Here is a 24,586-nt window from a genome sequence, read left to right as displayed (position 1 = left end):
TCCCACACCCACTCTAGATCCACACATGCCCTTAGTTTTAATAAGCATGTCCTCTATGCTTCCTTAATGTCAGTGATCATTGTCTGGAACACAAATGTGTACATAATTATTCTCTTTCTCTGCCACCCAACCCCCCCACCCCTCCCCTGTTTTAAAACACCATTGTCTGTTACATAATAAATGATAAAAAAGAGAGTTTTGTCTTTGGTGAATAAGCTTTAAAAATTAGATTTGGACAAGTGATGAATGAGTATCAGATAGATACTTGGCTTGGGCTGTGTGTCTAATTAGTATGTATTTCATTGACCACCGCATGTAGTTCTGAGGGGGGGGGGGGGGGGATGGAAGGGTCATGAATAAATTGAATTGTTATGTTATTTTTTTTAATGAGACATAAACTGTATGATAAAGAATACTGGTTCCTGTCTGATTTATATATGCTTGAAGTAAATAACTTGATATAAGATTTTCCGTTTTCCGTTCCCTTCCACTTTCCGTTCCGCGTTTTAGCAACACCCGTATCAAAAGGATGAGCATGGAATAGGTCCAGCACAGTCTTCTGATTTAGCTATACAGCTTGAAATAGCTATATAGCTGAATGAAGCTATTCAAAGAAGGCAGATAGAACTATTTAATTACTGTTTTTCGTAAGTTTTTTCTTTCCTCAAGAATTTTTATACACAAAAAGTCGCAATTATGTGACTACTTAGTTGTACTAAGGTCTATTGAAAAAACAATTCGAATCAAATGGTAGTTTAAACACTGCTTTTGAACACTTTTGAACAAAAGATGTATTTCATTTGTTTGGATAACTGTATCAGGTTGGGTACACTCGTAACCTTTTTATGGAAGGCAGTTTTCAATATTGACAATGTTTTCATCAGTCCCATTCTCCAATCAATTGAATGAATTGCAAAGCATATGATGTGTTTATGATTCAACAGCAACATGTGGTTTTTGTCAGTTTACTGCATAAAATTTATTTGGTCACTGGAAAAACTGTACAGCTTCTTTTTTCACTTTATAAGGCTGAAATTGAAAGACTACATTCCAAAGACAATGTTCCATGCTCACATTTAATATTGTTTTAGATGATTAATATTTGCTTCAAATTCCATACAAATGCTTTGATGTTTGCATGTACATTAAATACATGTTGATGATAATGAGTTGAACAATAATTACGTACTGTACTTGGTACTGTAGGGCATATTTCTTTATTAGATGTTATAAATTTTATGAATCAGTCGTGTATTTTGAAACATTTTGTATGAATTTGAAAAATCTTGTTGCTATTCTATATTTATCAGTGATCTTTTTAAGAGATTTGTGTATAATACAATTTTTTCTAATTTTCTAGAATTATTGTAAACAATTTGTTTATTTTGTTTTTATAAAACAGTTTTTTTGAGCAGTAATGCAGATTATGATGTCAGAGTTTAAGATATGGCCTACATCTTTTTCTGAAGATCCAGTTTCAGATGACGAATCTACTGGTATGTATAATAATAAAAGAAAATCCTTTGTAAAGTAATTCCTCAAGTAATTAATGAATTCCAACTACATCAACATTTTTTTTGACCTTGACCTTTCCTTTGACCTCACTTTTCTTAAATTAGTGTTTAACTTAGTTTTAAAGAAACCATTCAAGATATTCATTATCAAACTTCATATGCTGATACATTCCCAAGTAACTATAAGCCCTACCTGGTCCAAACTTGCATCAATGATGTATCTATGGATGTACACCAACCAACCTGCTTCGGATGCTGGATCTGACCTAGATTTTCCACATGAGTGAATTTTAGCCATATTTTTAACCAAATTAGCATGGATGATGTATGTAGGGATGGACACTTTCAGACTTGCTTTTTATTCTGAATCTGACCTACATTTTCCAGATGAGTGACCAGGATAATGTTTTTTGAGTAGCTATTATTATACTTTCATGTTAAATACTAAAATCTGATTGGTTTAGACGCATTTAACAATATATAAATATTGCATGTAGTTGAGTGTAACATTGAAAATTTTCACCCCAAGAAAACCATTGTCAACCGAGGCGCAGCCGAGGTTGACAATGGTTTTCGAGGGGTGAAAATTTTCAATGTTACACTCAACTACATGCAATATTTATTATATTATACTGAATGTTTTATATAAATACATATAACAGTGAACCTTGCGCGCATAAATTCTGCGCAGTCGCTATTTTTTGGAATAACACCCGTCGTCAAGCAATGTTAACTGTTGCTACGCTGGTGGGCGTGGCTTCATTATTCAGCGGGTAATAGTGTTTTTTAACAAATGTTTCTCGACGAATCAGATTCAACTAATTTACATGAAAGTATAATATTCCGTAATGTTACCCTCAGCGTTAGCAACACACCTGACAACGGGTAACATTACGAAAATATCACATGCGTTCAAATCATGCGCGTACGGTTCACCGTAGAATTCTCAAAACGTCGGTTGTGCGTTTGAAAGAAGCCGAATAAACGACGTCAATATAAGCTTGCGTCCGATGTAGCTTACTTGAAAACAACAAACGACAGACGAAACATCCTTGCGAGTCCAAACTTTAGATGATAAAGGACTTTTTGAGTAGCAAACAAACAATAAAGAGGTTGGTAAATCTTTTCCGAAGCTTTCTTATTGAGAAAAATAGAAGCGGGGAGTTTGAAAGCTTTCTAAGCGTGACCTTAACGACGATCTCCGAATTTTTTTATGACATCCGAAATCAAAAAGACATTCAGTATAATAAAATAAATAGTGCACGTTTTTGAGGGTAACAGTTGAAATTGACACCCCTCGGAAAACCATTGTCAACCTCCGCTGACGCGTCGGTTGACAATGGTTTTCCGAGGGGTGTCAATTTCAACTGTTACCCTCAAAAACGTGCACTATTTATATATTATAAATAATATTATTGCCTGTTATGATTAAACTTGCATAGATGGTGCATCTAAGGATGAAAACTTCCAGACTTGCTTTGGATGTTAGGACTGACCAAAATTTTCTTGATTAGTAAACAGGTTAAAAGTTTTTTGAGCAAGTCTATTTCCAAGTAACAATAAGTCCTACTTAAACCAATCTTGCATGGATATTGATCTTGGGATGTACACTAACTAGAAAAGAAAATGATGCGAGATTTGCCTTACTTATGGACAACATTGGTTGAAGTGAGCTTTGTAATCTTTGATTACCTTTTTTTTAACATGTGCCCTCTGAGCATGTAGATCTAATTTTACCAAGCCCACAACAATATCAACATCCACTAGTCAAAATTTCTGCATTTTTGTGAAACAAAAAAAAACTTTTCAGATGTTTCATATTTATTACAATTAAGTACTACAGTCAGACTTTGTTATCTAGAACTCAGTGGAACCAAGAAAAAATACCACGATATCTGAAGGTCTGAGATGTTGAGGTTAAAAATTGGCTGGGACTTCCAACTCCCTGACATATCCATGTCATGTGTGAAATACACGTGTACCAAAGTTCAGTTGTCTTTGACTTCCCTAATATATTTCATTGTCTGTAACTCTTTACTCTGCATTACCAAACTCTTCCCCTCCACTTACACCCTAGGGATGTAGTAACCGTTTTAATCATTAATTTTTCTTTTTCTAAAACATATTAGAAATGCATTCCATGCAAAAAAAAAAAGTTTATAAACTCGAGAAATTATCAAAATATTTTTAATAATCTTAAGGGTCATATTTATTATGAAGGTAAGTTACTTATGTTTGATTATATTCTTATGCAGACCTCTCTATGATATCTGGCCTAAAATTTTCTGTTTGCTTCTTTTCACCAAAATTTGTCAAAACATTGTCTTGGGGGACTCTTGCTGTGATATTGAATTGTAAAGGCAACACTCTTCAAGTTCCCCCATCCAAGTAAAGATTAGTGGCCTTGGTCCAAATGATTTACTGCATTCTTGTATTAAAAAGAACTTGTAGCCTCCATAAAGATAAGTTCTCTTTATTGTAGAAAAGGAGAAAACATATGATAACTGTGACCCCACAAATGAAAAAGAAGAAACTCCAGAGCAGAAAATGTTGAAGGTAAATAAATTTTTAGAACCTTGTTTCAAGGTTCTGTGGTAATCAGTGTGCCCGTCTGTCTGTCCATCAGGCATCTGTCAAATGCACAAATTTATAAACCATCACAAAAGCTCAGTAGGTAGAACCCTTGTTCTGTAGTTGGAAGGTCTTGGGTTGGCACCCTGGCCATGACAAACCTATGTTGATTAAAAATAGGTAGCAACTGTTCCTTTACCTAGCACTTGGCACTTTGAGGTGGTAGTTGTGGATCTTTTGGATGAAGTTCTAGAAAATGAGGCCCTGTGTCATGGTAGGCATTGGTACTGTAAAGAAACCTCACTGCTCAATGGCCCTGAGTGCTAAGTAAATTTTGAACTCTTCACCAGCATCTGATGACATGATTGACATCCCTAATGAGTGATGGAGTTGTTTATGGAAATTCCATATTTATCCCAGATTTTTGTTTCAAAATACAGATTATGGAATTGCATCCAGAAATTAAGCTTCTAGATTTGCTCATTTTGATGTCACGATGAGGCTACAGAGATGTTAATAAAAATACATGTATAACAATACAGGGCAGTGAGAAATTCAAACATTAAGTGTATTTTTGCTGCTTCTAAACATTTAAAATGTAAATATAAGGAAGGTGTGTCACATATTAAATGAAAAGGAAAGTATTTTGCATACTTCTGGTTCATTTAAATAATGATTGACTCACCTACTTACATGTAATATCACCTAAACATTTCCTTGATATAGTATTAAAAGAAATGATTTTTTGGTCAATTTTTACAGGGGGATCAAATGGCTTATTTGAGCCTTTTACATAGTCAAAGTGGTGCTGAAAAGTTAAAAAACTTTACTGTTGATGACAACCAAACAGAGATTTTGGAAAGACACATCAGTACTCATTCAAGTAAAAAGTCTAATGAATGTAACATCTGTGGAAAAATACTAAGTCGCTCAAGTCATTTACAAAGACACATGAGGACACATACGGGTGATAAACCTTTTAAATGTGATTTGTGTCAGAAAGCATTTTGTGAAAAATCTAACTTAAAGAAACATGTGAGGATACATACCAATGAAAAACCATATGATTGTGATGTGTGTGGAAAGACATTTCATTACAAAGAAAGCTTAAAACATCATATGTGGATACACAAATGTGAAAAGCCATATCATTGTAAGATGTGTGTGATGGCCTTCCGTGAAAAAACATCCTTGCAAAATCACACGAGGATGCATAAAATTTATAAACTTCATAAATGTGATGTGTGTGGGAAGGAATTCAAACGATCAGGTGAATTACAGAATCACGTGCGAATACATACAGGTGATAAACCTTATAAATGTGATGTTTGTGGAAAGGATTTTCACCAGTCGGGACACTTACAGTTACACATGAGGACACATACAGGCGACACACCCTATGAATGTAGCGTATGTGGGAAAGCATTCAAGCAGTCAGCGCACTTACAGTATCACCTCAGAAAGCATACAGGGGAAAAACCTTATGAATGTTATGTGTGTAGAAAAGCATTCTCTGATTCAAGTAGCTTACAGATACACTTGAGGATACATACAGGTGAGAAACCTTATAAATGTGATGTGTGTGGGAAGGCATTCTGTGATTCAACCAACTTACAGAAACACTCAAGGATACATACAGGTGATAAACGGTATCAGTGTGATTTATGTGGGAAGACATTCCATCGATCAGATCACCTACAGATGCACATGATGAGGTCACATACTGAAGACAAATCTTATCAATGTGATGTGTGTGGGAAGACATTTAATGTTGTACAATCCCTTTATTACCATATGAGGATACATACAGGGGAAGATCTTAATGATTGTACTCTGTGTGGGAAAGCCTTCAGTCAAAAGAAATCCTTGCAGAGACACATGAGGACACATACAAGTGAAAAGAAGGAAACATTTGATATAAGTGTATATGGGAAGTTGGTTCGTTGCTTAGATGAAGATGCACACACATGAAAAACATTGGAAATGTAATCTGTATAGAAGGCCTTTCATATAAAAAAAGTTAAGCATTTACACATGAGGACATTACTGATTTGAAACCTTAAAAATATTACATATATCAGAAGGCATTCAATGAACATAAAGGGACATCTGAGGATTCATACTGTTAGTAAACCTTTTCAATGTACATGTATTGTATGCAGGGCAGCATTCAACTAATCAGACACATATGGACAGATAGCCATACAAGTGATAAGATATATGAAAGCAGACACATGGTTGATCATTTTACTTACAAAGACATATGATGGCGCATGCTACAGTGTAGTTAAACACCTTATGAAGATGAAGCCTGTAAGTGGAAAAGAGGTCCATCGGACAAGAAAAAGAGAAATAAGAAAACATATCTGTATTGGAGAAAAACCTTTTCTCACCTGAGCTGAAAGCTAGAAACACATGAAGATACATACAGATGAAAAAAATGAAAATATGATTTGTGCAGAAAAGCATATATTTAAAATTGAAAATATGATTTGTGTAGAAAAGCATTTATTTAAAATGGACACTTTGAAAAGATGTGCAAACACTCATATTGATGAAATGATTTGTTTCAAAAAACATTCAGTGAAAAGCAGACAGACTAAAAGGGTTACTTGAATACAGAACACAATAAAACTTATAAATTCAGAGAATTGTGGTCTCTCTCTCTTCAGGTGCAAAAGCAATTGCCAAGGTTCAAAAAGTATGTCAAACTTCATGGTCATGAGGTAGAAAATGATAGTAATTGAAGGATGTTGTCACAGGGAAAGTACACGTGAAATATGAAAATCTTATCTTCTCTAATTCAAAAAGTTATTACCAATGATAATTAAAAATTTTGAAAATAAGGTCAAACTTTAAAAGGCAAAAATTATACAATGTAGTACTATTGGAAAGGTCTTGTCACAGGTAATTCACATGTGAAATACTTATCTCATTTTAAAAGTTATGACTAAGGTCAAATTTTTTGTGACAGACAGCCAGCCAGACAAATTAGATTTAATGTCCTTGCACTTTTGCAAAAGCGGGGGACAAGAAGTATTTAATGTGATGTATGGGTAAAGTTGCTAAGTAATTCATGGGGATGAAAATACAGTAAAACTTGGTTATAGTAAAGTCCTGTGGACCACTATATCCGTAATTCGTTATATACATATAGAATTTGTTAAAGCATATACATGTTTATGGTGAATCACTATATACATGTGTCCTTTCAAGTATTACTACCTTATATGTTCAGAGAAGTATTTATATACAAAACTAAATTAATTTGAATTAAACTAATTTGCATTAAATTCTTTATGTGAATGAGGTAAAAATGTAATTTGCAGTAACTTTTGTTCAGTTCAAATTAAGCTGTCCATGTGAACAGAGAATTAAGTCCAACAAATGTTAAGATTACCAGAACCTATTTATTTGATATGATTGCACATGTATGTTGAGCAACCTACAAGTAAAAATTGTTCTATAGGCTCTATGATTCAGAAGATCATACTGTACAGTTTTGCTTTTAGAAATAAGTCTAGATATCATTTCATCTTTAATCCATATATTTAATTGCAGGTCATTAAAAATAAGACTCTGTTTTCATGGTTACTAAGCAGTATAAGTGAAAAAAATTCAACATTTTTCAATGTCTTGCAATTATTTTTTAATTAAGTGTGCTTTTCTGATCACCTATCATCCTTCCATCCATCTGTCTGTCCATCCATCCATCAATCTATAAACTTCTCACATTTTTGACTTAATTCCTCTCAAGAACCACTGAGCCAATTTTTGCAAAAAAATGATTAAGTACAATAGCTGGTATTTTTTCACAAATTATCAAAAATCAATTCCATTCAGTATGCCCATCTCTGATATATGTATAACTGATCTGCAAAATAAGAACTTCCTATCTTGAAGACTGTAGGAGGAGTTATCCTGACAAATGGGGTACCCTATAAGCAATCTTTTGCACACAAAAAAAGTTCAGCAGCTAATATTTTTCTCATAAATTATCAAAAATCAAAACCAAAGCAGTATGCACATCTCCAATATATGTACAATTATTCTACAAAATTAAAAAAGTCCCTCTCTTGAAAACTGTAGGAGACAAATGATGAACTCTTTTTGCAGCCACCTGCTTGCCATTTTCATTTTTCACCATTTCAGTAACTAAATTTTTCCTGCGAAAAACCTGGTTTAAAAAATTGACATAATGTTTAAATTTAGCCCTTAAGTTGCAAAAGTAGGTTAGGGTGACCTACTTTTTGGTTGATACACTTCGAGAACTCAAGAAGCATCATCTTAAAAATTTTGATAATTCCAAGTCAATTAGTATCTGAAATATTTAAATTAAGCCATGAAATTGCAAAACTAGGTCAGGGTGACCTACTTTTTGGTTGATAAGATGCATCAACTGACAAAGTTTGATGATTCTAAGCCCATTAGTAATTGAAAAATCCACATTCCAAAAGGTCACGGTGACCTACTTTTTGGTTGACACACTTTGCGGACCCAAGATGAATCAACTGACAAGGTTTGATGATTCTAAGCCAATTTGTAACTGAAAAGCCATCAAATTCCAAAAGTAGGTCACAGTGACCTACTTTGTGGGTGACACACTTTGAGGACCCAAAATGCATCAACTGACATCAAATTTCACTCCTCACATGCAAATTTCAAGACTAGGTCACAGTGACCTACTTTTTGGTTGATACACTCCAAGGACCCAAAATGCATCGACTGACAAAGTCAATTAGTGTCTGAATTAGCTTCAAATTCCAAAAGTAGGTCATAGTGACCTACTTTTTGGTTGACACACTTTGAGAACCCAAGATGCATCAACTGACAATGTTTGATGATTCTTAGCCAATTAGTATGTGAATTAGCCATGAAATTGCAAAAGATGGTTGTGTATTGTATGTCAATAACTGTGTATCAGGGCTTGGTTGTGTATTGTATGTCACTTACTGTGTCTTGTATATTGTAGGTCATTATGAATGAAAATGTACACTTTAAGCACAAAATAAACAAACTATAAAAAGAATTACAGTAACAGAAAGTAGGTCATGGTGCCCTACTTTTTGGTTGACATACTTTGAGGACCAAAGATGCATCAACCAAAAAGTAGGTCACCAAAGATGCACCAACTGACAAAGTTTGATGATTCCAATCCAATTATAGTATCTGAAACATTTAAATTAAGCCATGAAATTGCAAAAGTAGGTCAAGGTACCTACTTCTTGGTTGATACACTCCAAGGACTCAACATGCATAAAAAAAATCAAAATGTAGGTAATTGTGACCTACTTTTTGATAAATATGTTTTAAGGCCCCAATGTGCATCAACTTACAAGGTTTGATGATTCTAAACCTCTTAGTACCTGAAATAATGACCTTTCGTGTTTAGAAAATGATTAGCCATAAAATTCAGAAAGTAGGTCATGGTGACCTACATTTTGGTTGACACACTTCAAGGTTTCATGATGCATAAACTGACAAGTTTTGTTGATCATAGGCATCAAAGTATCCAAGTTATGCATCAAAATTAAACTGAAAATGAATACCTGCAAAATTCAAAAAGTAGGTCACTGTGACCTACTTTTGAGTCAACATGATATGAGGTCCGAAGATGCATCAACTGACAAGATTTGATGATCCTAGGCCATACAGTGGGCAAAATATCAAAGTTTTAACAAAACATAATTTTTGGTTAACTTTGAAGTGACCTTGAGACCACACCCTTTGCCCCAGGGTGATGCGTTGAACAATTTTTAATCTACAATATATCCTCATCCTTTAATTTAAGTATGGTGATAATTTACACAGTGGTTCGTGAGAGGTAGATTTTTTTAGCAACCACTACCTTTGCTTTTATTTCCCTAATTATCTCCCCTTATTTAAGGGACACATCCCTAGTTTTAGTACAAATGAAAGCCCTTGGGCCAAGGATACTCTGTGACAAATTTGAAAAAAAAAATGACCAAGTGGTTCTTGAGATATGGCACATTTTCCAAAAAAGTTTACGCACACCTCACAAATGGCCATTGCATTAGCTTTTTGAGCCTAGCTAAAAATGGTCTAAAGTTTAAGATGTTTTTTCAATATTTCAACCTCTGATCCCAAATTTGCAATTATACTGTTTCTGAAGATTATAAAGCACATTTTATTACTCTGCTGGTCAGAGACCAAAAGAGCTTATGTGATAGTAAGGTGTCCGTCCATCTGTCTGTAAACAATTTTTAAACCGCTACTCCTCCTACAGTTTTGGTCTGATTTCAATATAACTTGGCACACAAGTAGACTACACTAAGATACATAATTCTGTATATCGGCTTTTGATTTCAATGAACGGTGTTGCCATGGTTACTAAAAATAGAGATTTCAGGGAATTACTTTCAAAACGCTACTCCTCCTACAGTTTTGGTCCGATTTCAGTATAACCTCCTATACTTTTGGTCTGATTTTAGTATATCTTGGCACACAAGTAGACTACACTAAGATACATATTTCACTTTAGCAGTTTTGGGTTTCGATGAACAGTGTTGCCATGGTAACTAAAAATAGAAATATCTTGAAATATTTTCAAAACGCTACTCCTCCTACACTTTTTGTCTGATTTCAGTGTAACTTGGCATACAAGTAGACTACACTGAGATACATAATTGTCCTTATTGTTTTTTTGAATTTGTTGAATGATGTTGCCATGGTTACTTAAATCAAAATTTCTGTTAAATTATTTTAAAAGGCTTCTCCTCCTACAGTTTTAGTCTGATTGCAATAAATCCACAAAAAGAGACTAAACCAAGGATCATTATTCTATTTATTGCTGTTGCAAAGTTTCAAGTCTAAGTGTTACTTTTATCTTCCTTTATAAGTACGACCAGTAGAGCTACAGTCTCATCAGAGACTTCTGTTTTGTTTTTTGTTTCTTTAGATCACATCATTTGCTCATATTTTAATTTTTTGCAAAATTTCACAAAACCTGTTTCAACTGAGTCCTTTCTGTTTACATAACTGTATACTTATGAAAGCTTCAATTTGATTGGTGCTTAATGAGAGAAGCAAGCCCGAAAAAAAAAAACGAATGATCTTTGTCAGGGGTTTAAAGGCAACAATGATCTTTGTCGGGGTTCAACAGCAACATGTTGACTCAGGACCCCTGATGTTGTGAGGATGAGTTAGACACAGTGACTTTGCTATATTTTTTTCTATGTACAACTGTTAATTACTGAATCAAAGAAATAAAAATTATATTAATTTACTGAACTCTCTTTAGCACTACAATATACAAAAATATGAACTTTGATCAATACATCAGAGCTAACATAGCAGGATATCCAATTTTATCATGGAGTGTAAGTTGTAACAAATCTCACTACTTTACTGCGGCATATAGGACATAACTTTGGTTCTGGTAGTGCAAATGCACAGTCCCCACATAGACAAACATGTCCACAATCTAAGAGTACAACCTCTCTTTCATTGTTAAGACAGATAACACATTTATTGCTATCTGAATTGGACATTTCACTGGGGGATAAACTGTCTGGATTTGATCTATGTGCAGCTCTAGCCCGCCTTTGTTCCTCTATCTCTCTTTTCTTCTGAAGATTTCTCCTTAGTTTTTCTTCCTCCTCTTGATTTCTAAGTTTTCTGTAAAATCTATGGACAAAGTAACAAATGAGAGCAACTCCTGCTACTCCAAATATTCCTAAAAAGACTTTTAACCATGTGGCCTTGTTTCTGAGTAGTCTAGCTAACTCGTCTTTGGTTTTCCGGGAGATGATGTACCTATATTCAGAAGAGGGTGGCTTCATCTTTATATCACTTCCCTCTTTAACAAGTTTACCAATAGCCAAAAGGTGTGTTCCAACAAGTAACATTTTTTCTGATTCCTGGTAACCCTTGTTCACCTCTCCGCTGATAAGTTCCATTCCTTTCTTAAATACATTAGACTCGGACTGAGCAAAGTTTTCATGGATGATGGTCAACTCTTCATCAATATGGTATGCAGAGTTTGGCTCAGTAACCATGACTTTTGTAGGATACCATGAGTTTCCATGTGGAACGAGATAAAATGGAATCACCTCTAGTGTGTCTCTAATGACATTTTTCACATCAGACCTTTAAAAGAAAACATACAGTCTTTTTAAAAACAAATGTAAAGATTAAGTTTTAATTTTAACAATTTACTAAGAGACTCAGGTGACCTAACAATTGATAAGATGAAAACTTCGATTGTACCAAATGCCTTGGACCCTCCTTGATTTATGTTCAATTAGCGAGTGGTGTTGCATGACTCCCTCAGTTTTCTCCTTGAAGTGACTCTTCAGTGTCGTTCCCACCGGGCTGACAACTCCTTCTATACACCCATATGGTATGGTTCTGTAGGGCATATATTCAAGCTTTTTATGCAGGTCTTGATTGATCTGATACTGTTCAACATTCTAAAGATAGAAATAATAACAGGCATTTCAAAGTGAGGTAAAATACAGATCAAATTATATGTATAAAATTATGGGTCAGAAATAAACTCCACATTTATTTTTCAAAAAGGTGCTATCTTTGTAGATAATCCATCCACAAGAGCTTCCTCTAATGGTTGAAGTCTGCACTGTCAACATAATCAGTATTGTAGTCAACAGTATTTGTGAAATGAAGTTTGTTTACAATGTTTTCTGTCCTTTTTTGGTTGGTGGATCTAACATTTTTTAAAGAGAGGTAACTTAGTATTTCTAGAAACACTCTAAATTTTTATGACTGTTTTCATCATTTTCTTAAAAATTACAAGTTTTATTCATAATAAAAATTTTATTTAATGACTAGTAGTCATCATTTTCAGTCTCACCCCCATCCTCACAAGCCAGAGGTCCCAAGTCAACACGTTGTTGTTGGACCCCTGGCACATTTCATTCAATATTTGTGGGCTTGCTTCTCTCATTGAGAAGCACCAATAAGGATTCAGTTGACACCTCAAACGCATGTGTTACAAGTTGTTTAACATAGAATGGCTTAATGTGATTGGTTGAGAGATAAGAAAAACAATCAAGATTTGTAATTTTTCCAGAAGACGTCACTACAGTCAGCCCACAAAAATTGAATGAAATATGTCAGGGATCCAACGGCAACGTGTTGACTCAGGACCCTTGGCTTGCGAGGATGTCTCACCCCTGATTGTATATGGGACATTTTCTAACTGTTGAGGGCTTAATGTTCTGCGAGTCCAGTGCGAGATACAGATTATTCTACTAACTTGCCCATAACAGTTTCACTGAATGGCAATTAGCTTTCATTGTTACTGAAACCTCCCATTGTGAAAGATAAAATAATTATTGCTTGCATCTATTGTTTCAGTATAATCATGTTCAATCTAAGTTAACACACAAAAGGCTTATCGCCTTATGTAGCTTACTCATCAACTGATTCGAATCCAATTGATTGCAAAACATCTTTTAATTGATAGGGGCGTAAGAATTTGGCATGTTATTTGAAGGGATATCCCATTTTCTAACTGAATGGATTGTATCGAGCATGGGAAAGAAGTACATTTGTATCCTACTTTCTCTTTCAATCGACAACGCTTACCTCTATGTTTACAGCATTGCGCAATGCTCGTTTGTACAAACGATATAACCCATATGAACAAAGGATGTCAACCCCAATCCCTAAAAGAATGCCAACATCTACACCATCTATTACACCCATTATTTTGGTGAGGATGCGGCGAGATATGTCTCTTATCTGTCACCTCTCCTCTGACATTTTCACTATACAATATTTTAAAGTATTCCGATCCCAATCAAAATAGACTGATTTTGTGTATCAGAAGGGGTCTCATCACACCCCGATTTATCCAAGAATAGTCTTTAGCTGATAATTTAGTAAGGAAATAAATATCCCGCCCCGGTCATTGTGCTTATATTTATATAACACCACTAAATTATAGAATTATTACCATATATTTACATTTACAATGTATTTGTCCGAGATAAAATTACAAATTGTAAAAATACTTTATTTCTACATAAATCTACTGGTTCGTCGATAGGCGCGGTTAAAAAAAATCACGTGCGGGGCGGGACAAATAGAGACAGAAGCGGGGCTATTAGCACGGGAATTTCCAGAATCAGGAGCATGTAAATATAAGGAATAACTGTCAGATTTTTTGGATTCATGACGATGATCAATCGATTGGCTTGCGTGATAATTTTATGCATAAACGCCTTCGGCGTTTATGCAAATTATCACGCAAGCCACTCGATTGATCACATCATGAATCCAAAAAATTAGACAGTTATTCCTTAAATCCGTGTACAACAGCTAGAAACATGTAGGAAAAAAATTACGTTAATATAATGTATTTATGTGTTATATAATGTCGCGCTAACATATCCCCAACGTGCAGTGCATTAAGCATGTTAAAGCAATATGAGCTGCATTTTAGAGAATTTTATTTTGCTGTCAAAATGTGCTGTTATGGTAAATCTGTATGTAACTTAAACCTTTATGATCAATTAGACTTAAATAAAGTATTTAATTGTTTCAGAAGAAAGATTTCTATACAATGAGATCAATGTTGTACAGGACGACAATAATGTATTTTTTGCTCAATCAAAGCTTATATATAGTTCTTCCATCGCAAATATCAGCAATAAAAGTTTACAAACGTTCTTTTTATTGTCATTGAAATAGTTTTTTTTACAATGTTGCAACAAAAATTTTCCAATGCCCAAGTTGCAGCTCATATTGCTGGGGGTATCGCCAAAAATTTTGTATTGTAATATATTACGGTATTTTCCTCCCAAATACTGTATCACAATAATATCATGATATTTTTACACATAATTTTTTTTTAATAATTTTAAATGAATATCCATATTTTTCTTGTAAATATGCTCGAAAAATGTAACTTCACTTTTTTTTTCATTTTTATTTACCTAATATAAAGCATGTTTTGATGCTAGGATGCCGTTCTTTTACAGTTTTCAACATTTTTTACACTTCCTGTAATTGAATTGTAATTCAAAAGTATGAACAAATAATTATAAATAATTTCTGGAATTTATGGTTATGTATATATTTTAGTCTCCGTATAACGATACATACATGTATCACGCAATTAAATCACGATATACCGGTCTTGTAGAGTAGGCTTTCCTCTCTTAACCAACCAACCCCCCCCCCCCCGGAAAACTGGCTCTAGAGTTGGATTTCCCCCCTGGAAAATAGGCTCTACAGTACAATTTTCCCCACGGAAAAATGACTCTAGAGTAGGATTTCCCCTACGTAAATCCCACACCAGATTCAATTTTCCGGGGGGAAATCCTACTCTGTGTAATAGTTATAGAGTGCGATTTCCCCCAGAGCCAGTCCCCCCCCCCCCATCAAATGGCTGTACTTGTGTATGAAGGGGAAGGAGGCGACATATTGAACTACACGTGTCCCTTCTTCCAAATGGCGACTAGTTCCATTGAAATATACGATGTGTGGAAAATGAAAATTTTAAATCTCATTTATCTCAGTAACCGTCCAACCAATTTTTGAAGCATTAAAATCTTATTCTTTTCATCTGGGCAAACCTCGTTTCTAAAAAAAAAATGTTACAATATTATCGGTTGGATAAATATTAACTGTATTCATAGAAATAAAAGGAATTTTATAATTAAATGATTTTTTTCCCTCTCCAGTTGTAATTCAATCTACATGCACATAACATTGATGTGCAAGTGTCTTCTCAAAATTCTGGTGTTTAATTATTGCCATGGATCTAAAAATTGGTCATTTATTTCTATTTCAATTCGAGAGTATTTGCTCTCACTGGGATCTAGGTGACATACGAGGGTTGTCCCAGAAATACGCGAACATTTTCAATATCTTTTGTTTCACTAATACTATAAAGTTAAAAATTGGCATACACCATAATCAACATTTTTTGAATAATGCATAGAAACTTCAATGAAATATCTCCATAAATAACATTTTATCTCAGGTAAACGAATCTTACAAATCAGTTGTCGGCGCAACACTGACGACGTCAAAATGTAGCTCATGGCGTTTGTGAATTTGGTCTGGAAATGTGCTTCTGATAAAATTCGTTTAAGCATAAATTCAGCACTGTATTTAATTTTCCTTTATTTACCAATTTATACATCTCAAATACTAGTGTTACCAAAAGATGCGGAATTAATTCTTTTAATATACAATTCTCAATTCCGATAATAAACCTAACAGTTCACATTGTTTAACAGCGGCCTTCACTTAGACCTATAACGTCCAGCTCCAGACTTTCAGTTTGTCTTCATTTTTGTTGTTTTACAAAACGCCTCTTCTATCGGATAACCAGTCAAACCATCCTCAAACCTCTTCAACTAGGGATAAGCCTGTGCCCGAGATTTATGTTTCTGTTTTTCGTTTGGATAGGATTTATATCCCGCTCAACACAGTTCTGCTTAATAATTTGGTGCTCCACATTATCGCCAAACGTCACCATTTTGACAATATCTAATTAAAAGTGTTTTGGCATATAACGCCATTTATTTGCCATTAATGATGTCAAATTAATGAACTTTTATACACGAGTACACCAGATCAAAGAGTATATTTTACTGTTAGTATATAGGTCCCTGGTACCGCTGCGCCGAGAGAGCTAGGGTGTTAATTGATACATCGAGTCTTACTATCTTTTACAATTTCCCAAATGTTAAATTTCTGGATTTAGACTCAATGATTTGAACTATATGTTTTAAGATTTCATACTAAATTCGACAATTCATGAGTCAAAAACACTCTTATATCCATAAAATAATCAGTTGACTTTCATAAATATTGTCGATATGATATAAGCATTAATAAAAGAGGGGAAATCCTAGTTAGAATAATCTAACTGTGTCTCGGGACAAGCCCTCATCACCGGGTCCGTAGGACATCATTTTAACGATAGAATGTTCTATCTAGGGAAATCCTACTCTGAGAAAGAAAAGGGGGGGGGGGGGAGTTGGCTATGGGGGAAATCCTACTCTACAACACCGGTTTGTCGATAAAGCTCATTCTTATGCATGTCTTAAAATGTACTTTATATATGTACATACATAATTATAAGACGCTGGCTAAAGGAAGAGACAATATCTGTAAATGTACACACTTAAGATATTTTGTAACGGCAATGAGTGTATATATAGCACCCAGGAAGAGTACCTGATTGTCCACCTCTCAAATTGAATTTAACACCCCCCTTCTACGAAAGCCTATTAGTATCAACAGGGACCTAGTAAGTATATACGTCCCTGGTTTCAAACAAAAATAAATGTAGTAGGTCTTTTTTAATTAAAAAAAAATCTTTTAAATCAAATGTGATTCATTGCATCAGAAATATCTGTTTACAAACGTTTTTTTCTCATGTCAAGGACAGTTTTCAATCAGCCAATCGGCTAGCGTCAAATGCACACACCCACTACTTACAGCGTGGTAAACAACTCATCAACTTCGAAGCGGCTCAGCGGCAAGTGGGAGGATTTTTGCGAAGGTAATATTCCTTAAAGTTAAAAAAAATGTATACGATACGTTATATTTTGTATAAGCAAACATGTAAAATTTTAATCATATAATTTTACCAAAAAGTTGAATTGTCTGCAGCCTCATGTACAGTGTAAGTTAGTGACAGATATTTCATGTTGTTTGTACCGCTATGGACACGCTGGCTTTTGACCCTATGGTCAGGATATAAACCTACTTTCAAAATTTAGTTAATGATTATCGTTCCCTGCATATGAATTTTAGATTAACCATGTTAACCATGTTCTTGGGCATAATTAATGAGATACTACGCATTATCTAATGAAAACGTACTACGCATCACCAATGCTCTGACTTGGGAACCAGTATCAATCACGTATACCAGGGACCTATATACAAGTATAAAGGTCCCTGTGTATACTTAGTATCGTTTTTGAAAGTGGGCAGCTGGAAATTTTTTTTTACAACTTACCTGAAAAACTTTGATAGCAAATAAAAAAAAAATAGATTTCCCAAAGTCCTCCGATTTATTTATTCCTGTTTGGTGATGGTGGGGAGGTAGTTCAAACCATAGGCAATCCCCACCTTCATTGTTAAAAAAAAAAACATCTCTACTATACTATAAACAATGTTTAAGAAGAGATTTTTGTAAAAATTAACATGACCAGATTTCACTACACTACAAAAAAATTGGGGGGGGGGGGGGGGGTAACCACCCTTTCAATGAACATTTTCATAGTAAATTAAAATATATAGTAGAATAGAGTTTGCCTAAACCATTTTCAGTTTAAAAATTACCGGTAATGATTGAAGTACACATCAAATTAGATCATAACCCAGGAGGAAATGATTCACAAATCATTATGTATCAGCAGCACTTTAATTGATAGTACATTTACTTTGTGTACTTGTATTATCATATCCATGTTTATAATAGTAATCCCAACATCCTCTCACCAAAGCATAAGATACTCTGAACATACAATACTCAAAGGAAGAATTAAAGTATGTGCATGTAAAAGGGGATGAAGAGATTTTGGGGGGGGGGGGGGCTATGAATGACAATAAGGGGGAGGGAGAAATAAAATGAGGAGGAAAGAATTTCAATTCACATTAGAATGATATATTCAAAGAATAAGGTAGACAGAGGACTTGGGTATTTCCTGCAAACCTAAAAAGTAACAATAAGTTTATTATAAGTTTTGGAAACGATTGAAAAAGCTAGTGCATGCATGAAGAATAGGGGAGGGGAATTTAACCCCATTTCCCAATTTTAGTGAATGGAAGAAAAGTGCATGAAGAATAAGGGTCAGCTAGGGGAATTTACCCTGCATACTTCCCAATTTTAGTGAATTAATGAAAGAAAAGTGCATGAAGAATAAAGGGAAGAGAATTTAACCCCTACTTCCCAAGTTTATTGAATAAAAGAAAAGTGCATGAAGAATATGGGTCAGAGGAACCTAACCTGCATACTTTTTAGTGACTTAATGAAAGAAAAGTGCATGAAGAATAAAGGAAAAGAATTTAACCTCCTACTTCCCAATATTTCCAAACAATTCAAATAATTTCAGGTAATGTAATTACAAATAGACAATCAGACATATAATGTGTTATTAAAATCCCTTTTTCACAGTCTGGTTTTGGCCATTCATGATGCTCAAAGAGTACTGCAGTATATGCCTATTGTCAAAGGATATGCTGGGCAGAACAACCAGGCCTATAGTATTGTTTCATTTAATTAGCATATATCATACATGTATATCTTCCTAACTATGCTCGGTTAACACTTTGACAACCATAATTTGAATCTGTATTGACCCATTTTATCAGTTTTCATGAGTCATGATCCATCACCAAGGCTGTTACATGATCAATGTCATCTTTATTGACAGAATAAGTTTGTCATTAAAGGGTATATTGAACATCAAGCTAACAATCAAAAATGATTTGTTTAATATACTCCGACCGACCCATCAAAATCACACCAAGCCGATCTTTTTTTTATTGAGTACTTTACATTTTAAATTTTTTTTATTCCAGGGAAATACGGAGTGTCCTTATCATTTTCAAAATTAAGGTTTATCATTTCTCAAAGACGCTTCTGAGATTTAAAGTTTTTACAGCAATACTGGTAAATATCAAGTCTGTCTAGCTGTCCAGTGTATATATATTGCAATGAAAATAATGGTTATCAATGTGTTCTGAGATAATTCAATTTAAAAAAAAAACCTACCTACCTACCTTGAAAAATATGGGTCAGATTACTTCAAACAGAAACATTCTAAGACTAACGATGCATGGCCTCAATTAATTTGTTGGCAAAAAGACAGTATGTTACATATCAGAATTAAATAGGGGAAAAAATGTGCTCACTGCCTCTTCTATGCTTTATGGTTTGTGACTTAAGGTTGATGACTTGCATGTTCAACATTTATGTTCAGTAATGATCACAAATTTTGAGGGATTTTGTAATGTGATACTTGTATCAATTTCACTTGGGCATGTATATATAATCTTGTCAATTTAATCTACTGATATATTCATAATACATACTGGGACAGTAATCCAAAAAGTAGACAGTCTTTGTTCTGTTATCAGCTTGTTTGCAGATCTCAATCATGACCTATATTCTTAGGATCTTCCCTTGAACTTAAATTATTTATCTCACACCAGCTGATTTCTACCTGCAAACAGGACAGACTGCATTTTTTAACACATGTTTGTGGGCAGTATTTAGTTATACAGTGAATTCTCTATACCTGTATCTGATCAACTACCAATATGATGTTTCCAATTTTGTTTTTTACACTGTTTCAGATCTGGACTTTTTACTGTGACATTCAAGCATGCCTTCATTTCCACAATACCTGACTGTTGATCAAGAGAATGAACTCCGAAAGATTGCCAATGCCATTGTGGCACCAGGGAAGGGGATATTGGCAGCTGATGAATCTACTGGTAAGAAACAAAGTCTGGTATATTCATTAACTGTTACATTGAAAAGGCATAAATAAATGCTTTGTTACTTATAACTAAAAGTTTGTAATATTGTTGATGAAATGTCAAAAAATCTGAGACTACCCTTGTTAATGTAAGCAGTCACTGTATTTTAGATTATTCTGTTATATTAAAGTGTTATATTTACTAATAGAGACAGATGAAGAAAGGAAAACAATTTTCCTTTATCATTTGTTCATGTTCAAAACTTTGGGCAGGCAAGAGACTCCAATCGCACAAACATACTGATAATACCCTTTAGCTGGGCAAGAAACTTCAATCATACATGAAATGCAGCATTGATGAAGTTATAATTATCTTGTAGGTACAATGGGCAAGAGGTTTGCCTCCATTGGTGTAGAGAACACAGAGGAGAATAGACGACGATACAGGGAACTGTTGTTCACAGCAGACCCCGCAGTTGCTCAGAACATCAGCGGTGTCATTCTGTTCCATGAGACATTCTACCAGAAAGCAAAGGACGGCACTCCATTTGTGAAAATTCTGAAGGACAAAGGCATGATCCCTGGCATCAAGGTCGACAAAGGAGTTGTTCCCCTTGCTGGTACAGATGGAGAAAGTACAACACAAGGTAGACTTAATTCCCTCAAAAAAAAAGACTTGTTAGAAATAAATTTATACGAAATAAAGACTACATGAATTGTTACCAAATAAAAATTCAATGATTGAAAGTGTTTTCCATAAGGGTGTTGTCTTAAAAATTCCGAAAGCTGAAAAATTACCTTCCCTTTCATAGTTTTAAAGAAAGTACCATACAAATTTGTACACTTACCTTATAGTCAGATGAATCAATGAATTTATTCCAGGTTTGGATAGTTTATCTGAACGATGTGCACAGTATAAGAAGGATGGAGCAGAATTTGCTAAATGGAGATGTGTCCTCAAGATCGGTTCTCACACACCTTCTTACCAGGCTATGTTTGAGAATGCCAATGTTCTGGCTCGTTATGCCAGCATCTGTCAACAGGTTTGTTGTGAATAATGTAGTACATATACTTACAGTGTATGAATGAAAAAAGACATCCTGTTTATCTATTCTCGGAAACTTGGAAAAAATCTTACTAAATGAATATACATTTTTAGACTACCTGAATTTTGTTCATCAGTAAGACATATATAAAGTAAATGACTTCTTTTTTCCCAGAATGGCCTTGTTCCAATAGTTGAACCAGAGGTTCTTTGTGATGGAGATCATGATTTAGAAACAGCACAAAAAGTAACTGAACAGGTATAAACACACATTTCATATAATTTCTGACAATGGAAATCACAAATTACACTTGTTTAATGGCATTTAAATATCATTGCAATTTCATTGTCATTTTCCAGGTCCTGGCCTTCACCTACAAAGCCCTGGCTGACCACCACATCTTTCTGGAAGGAACTTTACTGAAACCAAACATGGTCACTGCTGGTCAGTCCTGTACCAAGAAATACACTCCTGAGCAGAACGGTAGAGCTACAGTCATAGCCCTCAGTCGTGGGGTTCCAGCAGCTGTCCCTGGTTTGTACTTTCTCAGTTTTTATGCATGTTTTTTGTAAACAGAATCTATTAATTTTCAAATATTTCTTAACAAGAATATAATTTTTTTCCCAAATTTATGCAATAGATTTTACCTTGGTAACTATTTCTTATCTATCTAACTTTGGGTTTCTAATTTCTATTTTCCAGGGATCACCTTTTTGTCAGGGGGACAATCTGAGGAAGATTCTACCATCAATCTGAACGCCATAAATCTCTGTCAAGGCCCTAAGCCCTGGGCACTTTCTTTCTCATTTGGGCGAGCTTTACAGGCCTCAGTACTGAAAGCCTGGCAGGGCAAGGATGAGAATGTGAAAGCTGCACAGCAGCAGCTTCTGACCAGAGCTAAGGTATGAAGCCTTCAACATTCTTCTTTACTCCTGAATATCAATCAGGGCAACTGTTTGCCTAATTATTTAACCCTTTACCAAAATTGCAAAATCCATGACCTTAGTTGCCAGGATGATTTTAAGATGGATACATCTTTACTCCTGGACATATAATAGGCAAACTTTTTGCATGTAGCCTTTTACCAAAAAATTTTAAGTTCATATATACTTAAAATGTATTTTAATAAATAACATTTTCATGATTTACTTTGTGTAGGCCAATGGACTTGCTGCCATGGGAAAATACCAAGGAGGTGAATCAGGCAAAGCTTCAGGAGAATCCCTGTTTGTAGCCAATCATGCATACTGAAGGCCATAATAAACAATAAAATAGGATCCTACAGCAATATAAACATTTAGAACAATACCTGGGAGACAATAGAACCTCAACATGTATTAGCAGCGAATACACAATGCAACATCAGTTTCATATCTCATAATATATCTTGTACATTTCCATGTTGATGTACTATTTAGCTTTTTTTTCCAACTGATCTCGCATCTTTTAACACACTACACCAACTTCAGAGTTGATGCATTGCCATAATTGCAATTGGTCATTTTTTTATATAGATTTTTTAAAATATTAATAACCACATACTTGAGCTGACTTGTTAACTGTGATTGACACTGGTACTGTGTACCTAATTATTTAATATATTTTGAGGCCAAATTTAATATTTTGTTGTAGTTTGAACTAAATGTTTATTAAAATGTAATGCTACTGCCCAAGACATTATGAAATCTTTTCATTATGTAATATTCGGTGCAACCTATTAAAGTATACATGTACATGTATTCTCTAGCTTTTGTTTCATTTCAGCCTTATACTTGTATATTTACAATGAATGATTTTTGCCATAAATGAGGGAACAATAAAGAAGAGTATATGTAATCTTGCTTTGTTACTTATTTTAAAAAAGCATCAAAATTTAATGGGAAATTTAGAAAAATAGGGCTTGAAGCTTCACTTTGAGCCTGCTCCAAGGACAATAACCTGATCACTCATCTGGAAAATGTAGGTCAAATCCAGCATCTGAAGCAGCTCTGATAGCGTGCATCCTTTGATGCTCATCCTTTTAAGTTTGGTTCAGGTAGGCCTTGGTAGTTTTAGCTCACCTGAGCCAAAGGTTCAAGTGAGCTTTTCTGATCAAATTAGTTTCATCTTCTCTAGAACCTCTGGGCCAACTTCAACTAACTTGGCATAGAGTATCCTTTGGTAAATGGGATTCAAGTTTGTTCAAATGAAGGTCCACACCATCTTCCAAGGGGAGATAAATAAGAATTCAAGAGTAAAAATTGGGTGGGGTCATTTAAAAACCTAAAGAATCACTGGGCCAGAAAAGATGAAACTTGTATGAAAGCTTCCAGACATGTGTAAATTCAAGTTTGTTTGAATTATGATCCCCTGGGGTTTGGTGGGACCATTATGGGTAAACAAAGTTTTGCAAGGGTATATATAAGAAAAAAATCTTCTCAAGACCAGCAAAGCAATGATCAATCTTATTTATACAGGAACATCCTCAGGTACTGTAGATTCAAGTTTGTTCAAATAACGCCCCCCCCCCCCCCCCCCCCCCCCCGGGGAAGGGTGGGGTCAAAATGGGCAATTAAAGTATTACATAGGAAAACAAAGGAAAAATCTTTTTCAGAGGATCAGCAAAGTCAAGATTAGTCATATTTAAATGGAAGCATCCTTAGGTAGTGTGATTCAAGTTTGTTCATATCATGACCCTCAGGGGTAGGGTGTAGAATGGGTCCACAATGGGCAATAGGGACACATACAAAAATCTTTTCAAGACTAGGAAAGCCTTGATTAGTTATATTTATATGGAAGCATCCTCAGGTAGTGCAGATTCAAGTTTGTTCAAATTATGACCCCGAGGGATATGGTGGGGCTATAATTGGCAATCAGTTTTACATAGGAATGTATGGGTAGAAGAGTGCTGATGAAGCACACAGAGCCATATTTACTCAGGTGAGCATTATGGCCCATGAGCCTCTTGTTTTTGGTAATGGACCTGCTCCAAAAACTAAGTTGTCATTGGTCCGATCCAACATTTGAAGCAAGTCCA

General features: G+C 34.7%; 3 protein-coding genes across 4 annotated transcripts; 2 read left to right on the top strand and 1 right to left on the bottom strand.

Moving 5' to 3' along the window:
• The first annotated feature begins 583 nt into the window (after positions 1-583).
• Positions 584-6,702, top strand: LOC133172647 (zinc finger protein 664-like). The gene is made up of 4 exons (XM_061307588.1): positions 584-647; positions 1,403-1,496; positions 3,997-4,070; positions 4,848-6,702. The coding sequence occupies exons 2-4, from the start codon at positions 1,418-1,420 to the stop codon at positions 6,054-6,056; spliced, it is 1,362 nt and encodes a 453-aa protein (XP_061163572.1). The 5' UTR covers positions 584-647; positions 1,403-1,417; the 3' UTR covers positions 6,057-6,702.
• Positions 5,058-23,406, top strand: LOC133172646 (fructose-bisphosphate aldolase-like). 2 transcript variants are annotated; one of them, XM_061307587.1, is made up of 8 exons: positions 5,058-5,070; positions 20,400-20,540; positions 20,905-21,171; positions 21,407-21,567; positions 21,745-21,828; positions 21,930-22,104; positions 22,273-22,472; positions 22,729-23,406. In XM_061307587.1, the coding sequence occupies exons 2-8, from the start codon at positions 20,429-20,431 to the stop codon at positions 22,819-22,821; spliced, it is 1,092 nt and encodes a 363-aa protein (XP_061163571.1). In that variant the 5' UTR covers positions 5,058-5,070; positions 20,400-20,428; the 3' UTR covers positions 22,822-23,406. The 2 variants fall into 2 exon arrangements, with proteins under 2 accessions (XP_061163571.1, XP_061163570.1); XM_061307586.1 differs by lacking the exon at positions 5,058-5,070 and adding an exon at positions 17,489-17,592.
• Positions 11,313-13,825, bottom strand: LOC133172536 (mitochondrial ubiquitin ligase activator of NFKB 1-like). The gene is made up of 3 exons (XM_061307447.1): positions 13,656-13,825; positions 12,315-12,517; positions 11,313-12,194 (listed from the first exon to the last, which is right to left on the bottom strand). The coding sequence occupies exons 1-3, from the start codon at positions 13,773-13,775 to the stop codon at positions 11,417-11,419; spliced, it is 1,101 nt and encodes a 366-aa protein (XP_061163431.1). The 5' UTR covers positions 13,776-13,825; the 3' UTR covers positions 11,313-11,416.
• Positions 23,407-24,586: the final 1,180 nt, after the last annotated feature.

This window comes from Saccostrea echinata, unplaced genomic scaffold (assembly GCF_033153115.1).
Source record: "Saccostrea echinata isolate AGI-Se365-2 ecotype Australia unplaced genomic scaffold, CSIRO_AGI_Sech_v1 ptg000054l, whole genome shotgun sequence".
Lineage (NCBI taxonomy): Eukaryota > Metazoa > Mollusca > Bivalvia > Ostreida > Ostreidae > Saccostrea > Saccostrea echinata.
Note: the sequence above shows the minus strand (reverse complement) of the source record. Positions and strands in the feature narration are given on the sequence as shown.

Bases quoted from the DNA above. Each gene is read 5' to 3' on its own strand.
- LOC133172646 (XM_061307587.1), top strand. From the start codon at position 20,429: ATGCCTTCATTTCCACAATACCTGACTGTTGATCAAGAGAATGAACTC. The intron at 20,541-20,904 runs GTAAGAAACAAA...ATTATCTTGTAG, and splicing joins GGCAGCTGATGAATCTACTG to GTACAATGGGCAAGAGGTTT. The intron at 21,172-21,406 runs GTAGACTTAATT...AATTTATTCCAG, and splicing joins TGGAGAAAGTACAACACAAG to GTTTGGATAGTTTATCTGAA.
- LOC133172536 (XM_061307447.1), bottom strand. From the start codon at position 13,775: ATGGGTGTAATAGATGGTGTAGATGTTGGCATTCTTTTAGGGATTGGG. The intron at 12,518-13,655 runs GTAAGCGTTGTC...TTCTATCTTTAG, and splicing joins GCAATGCTGTAAACATAGAG to AATGTTGAACAGTATCAGAT. The intron at 12,195-12,314 runs GTACAATCGAAG...TTTCTTTTAAAG, and splicing joins AGGAGGGTCCAAGGCATTTG to GTCTGATGTGAAAAATGTCA.
- LOC133172647 (XM_061307588.1), top strand. From the start codon at position 1,418: ATGCAGATTATGATGTCAGAGTTTAAGATATGGCCTACATCTTTTTCT. The intron at 1,497-3,996 runs GTATGTATAATA...TCTTTATTGTAG, and splicing joins TTCAGATGACGAATCTACTG to AAAAGGAGAAAACATATGAT. The intron at 4,071-4,847 runs GTAAATAAATTT...CAATTTTTACAG, and splicing joins CAGAGCAGAAAATGTTGAAG to GGGGATCAAATGGCTTATTT.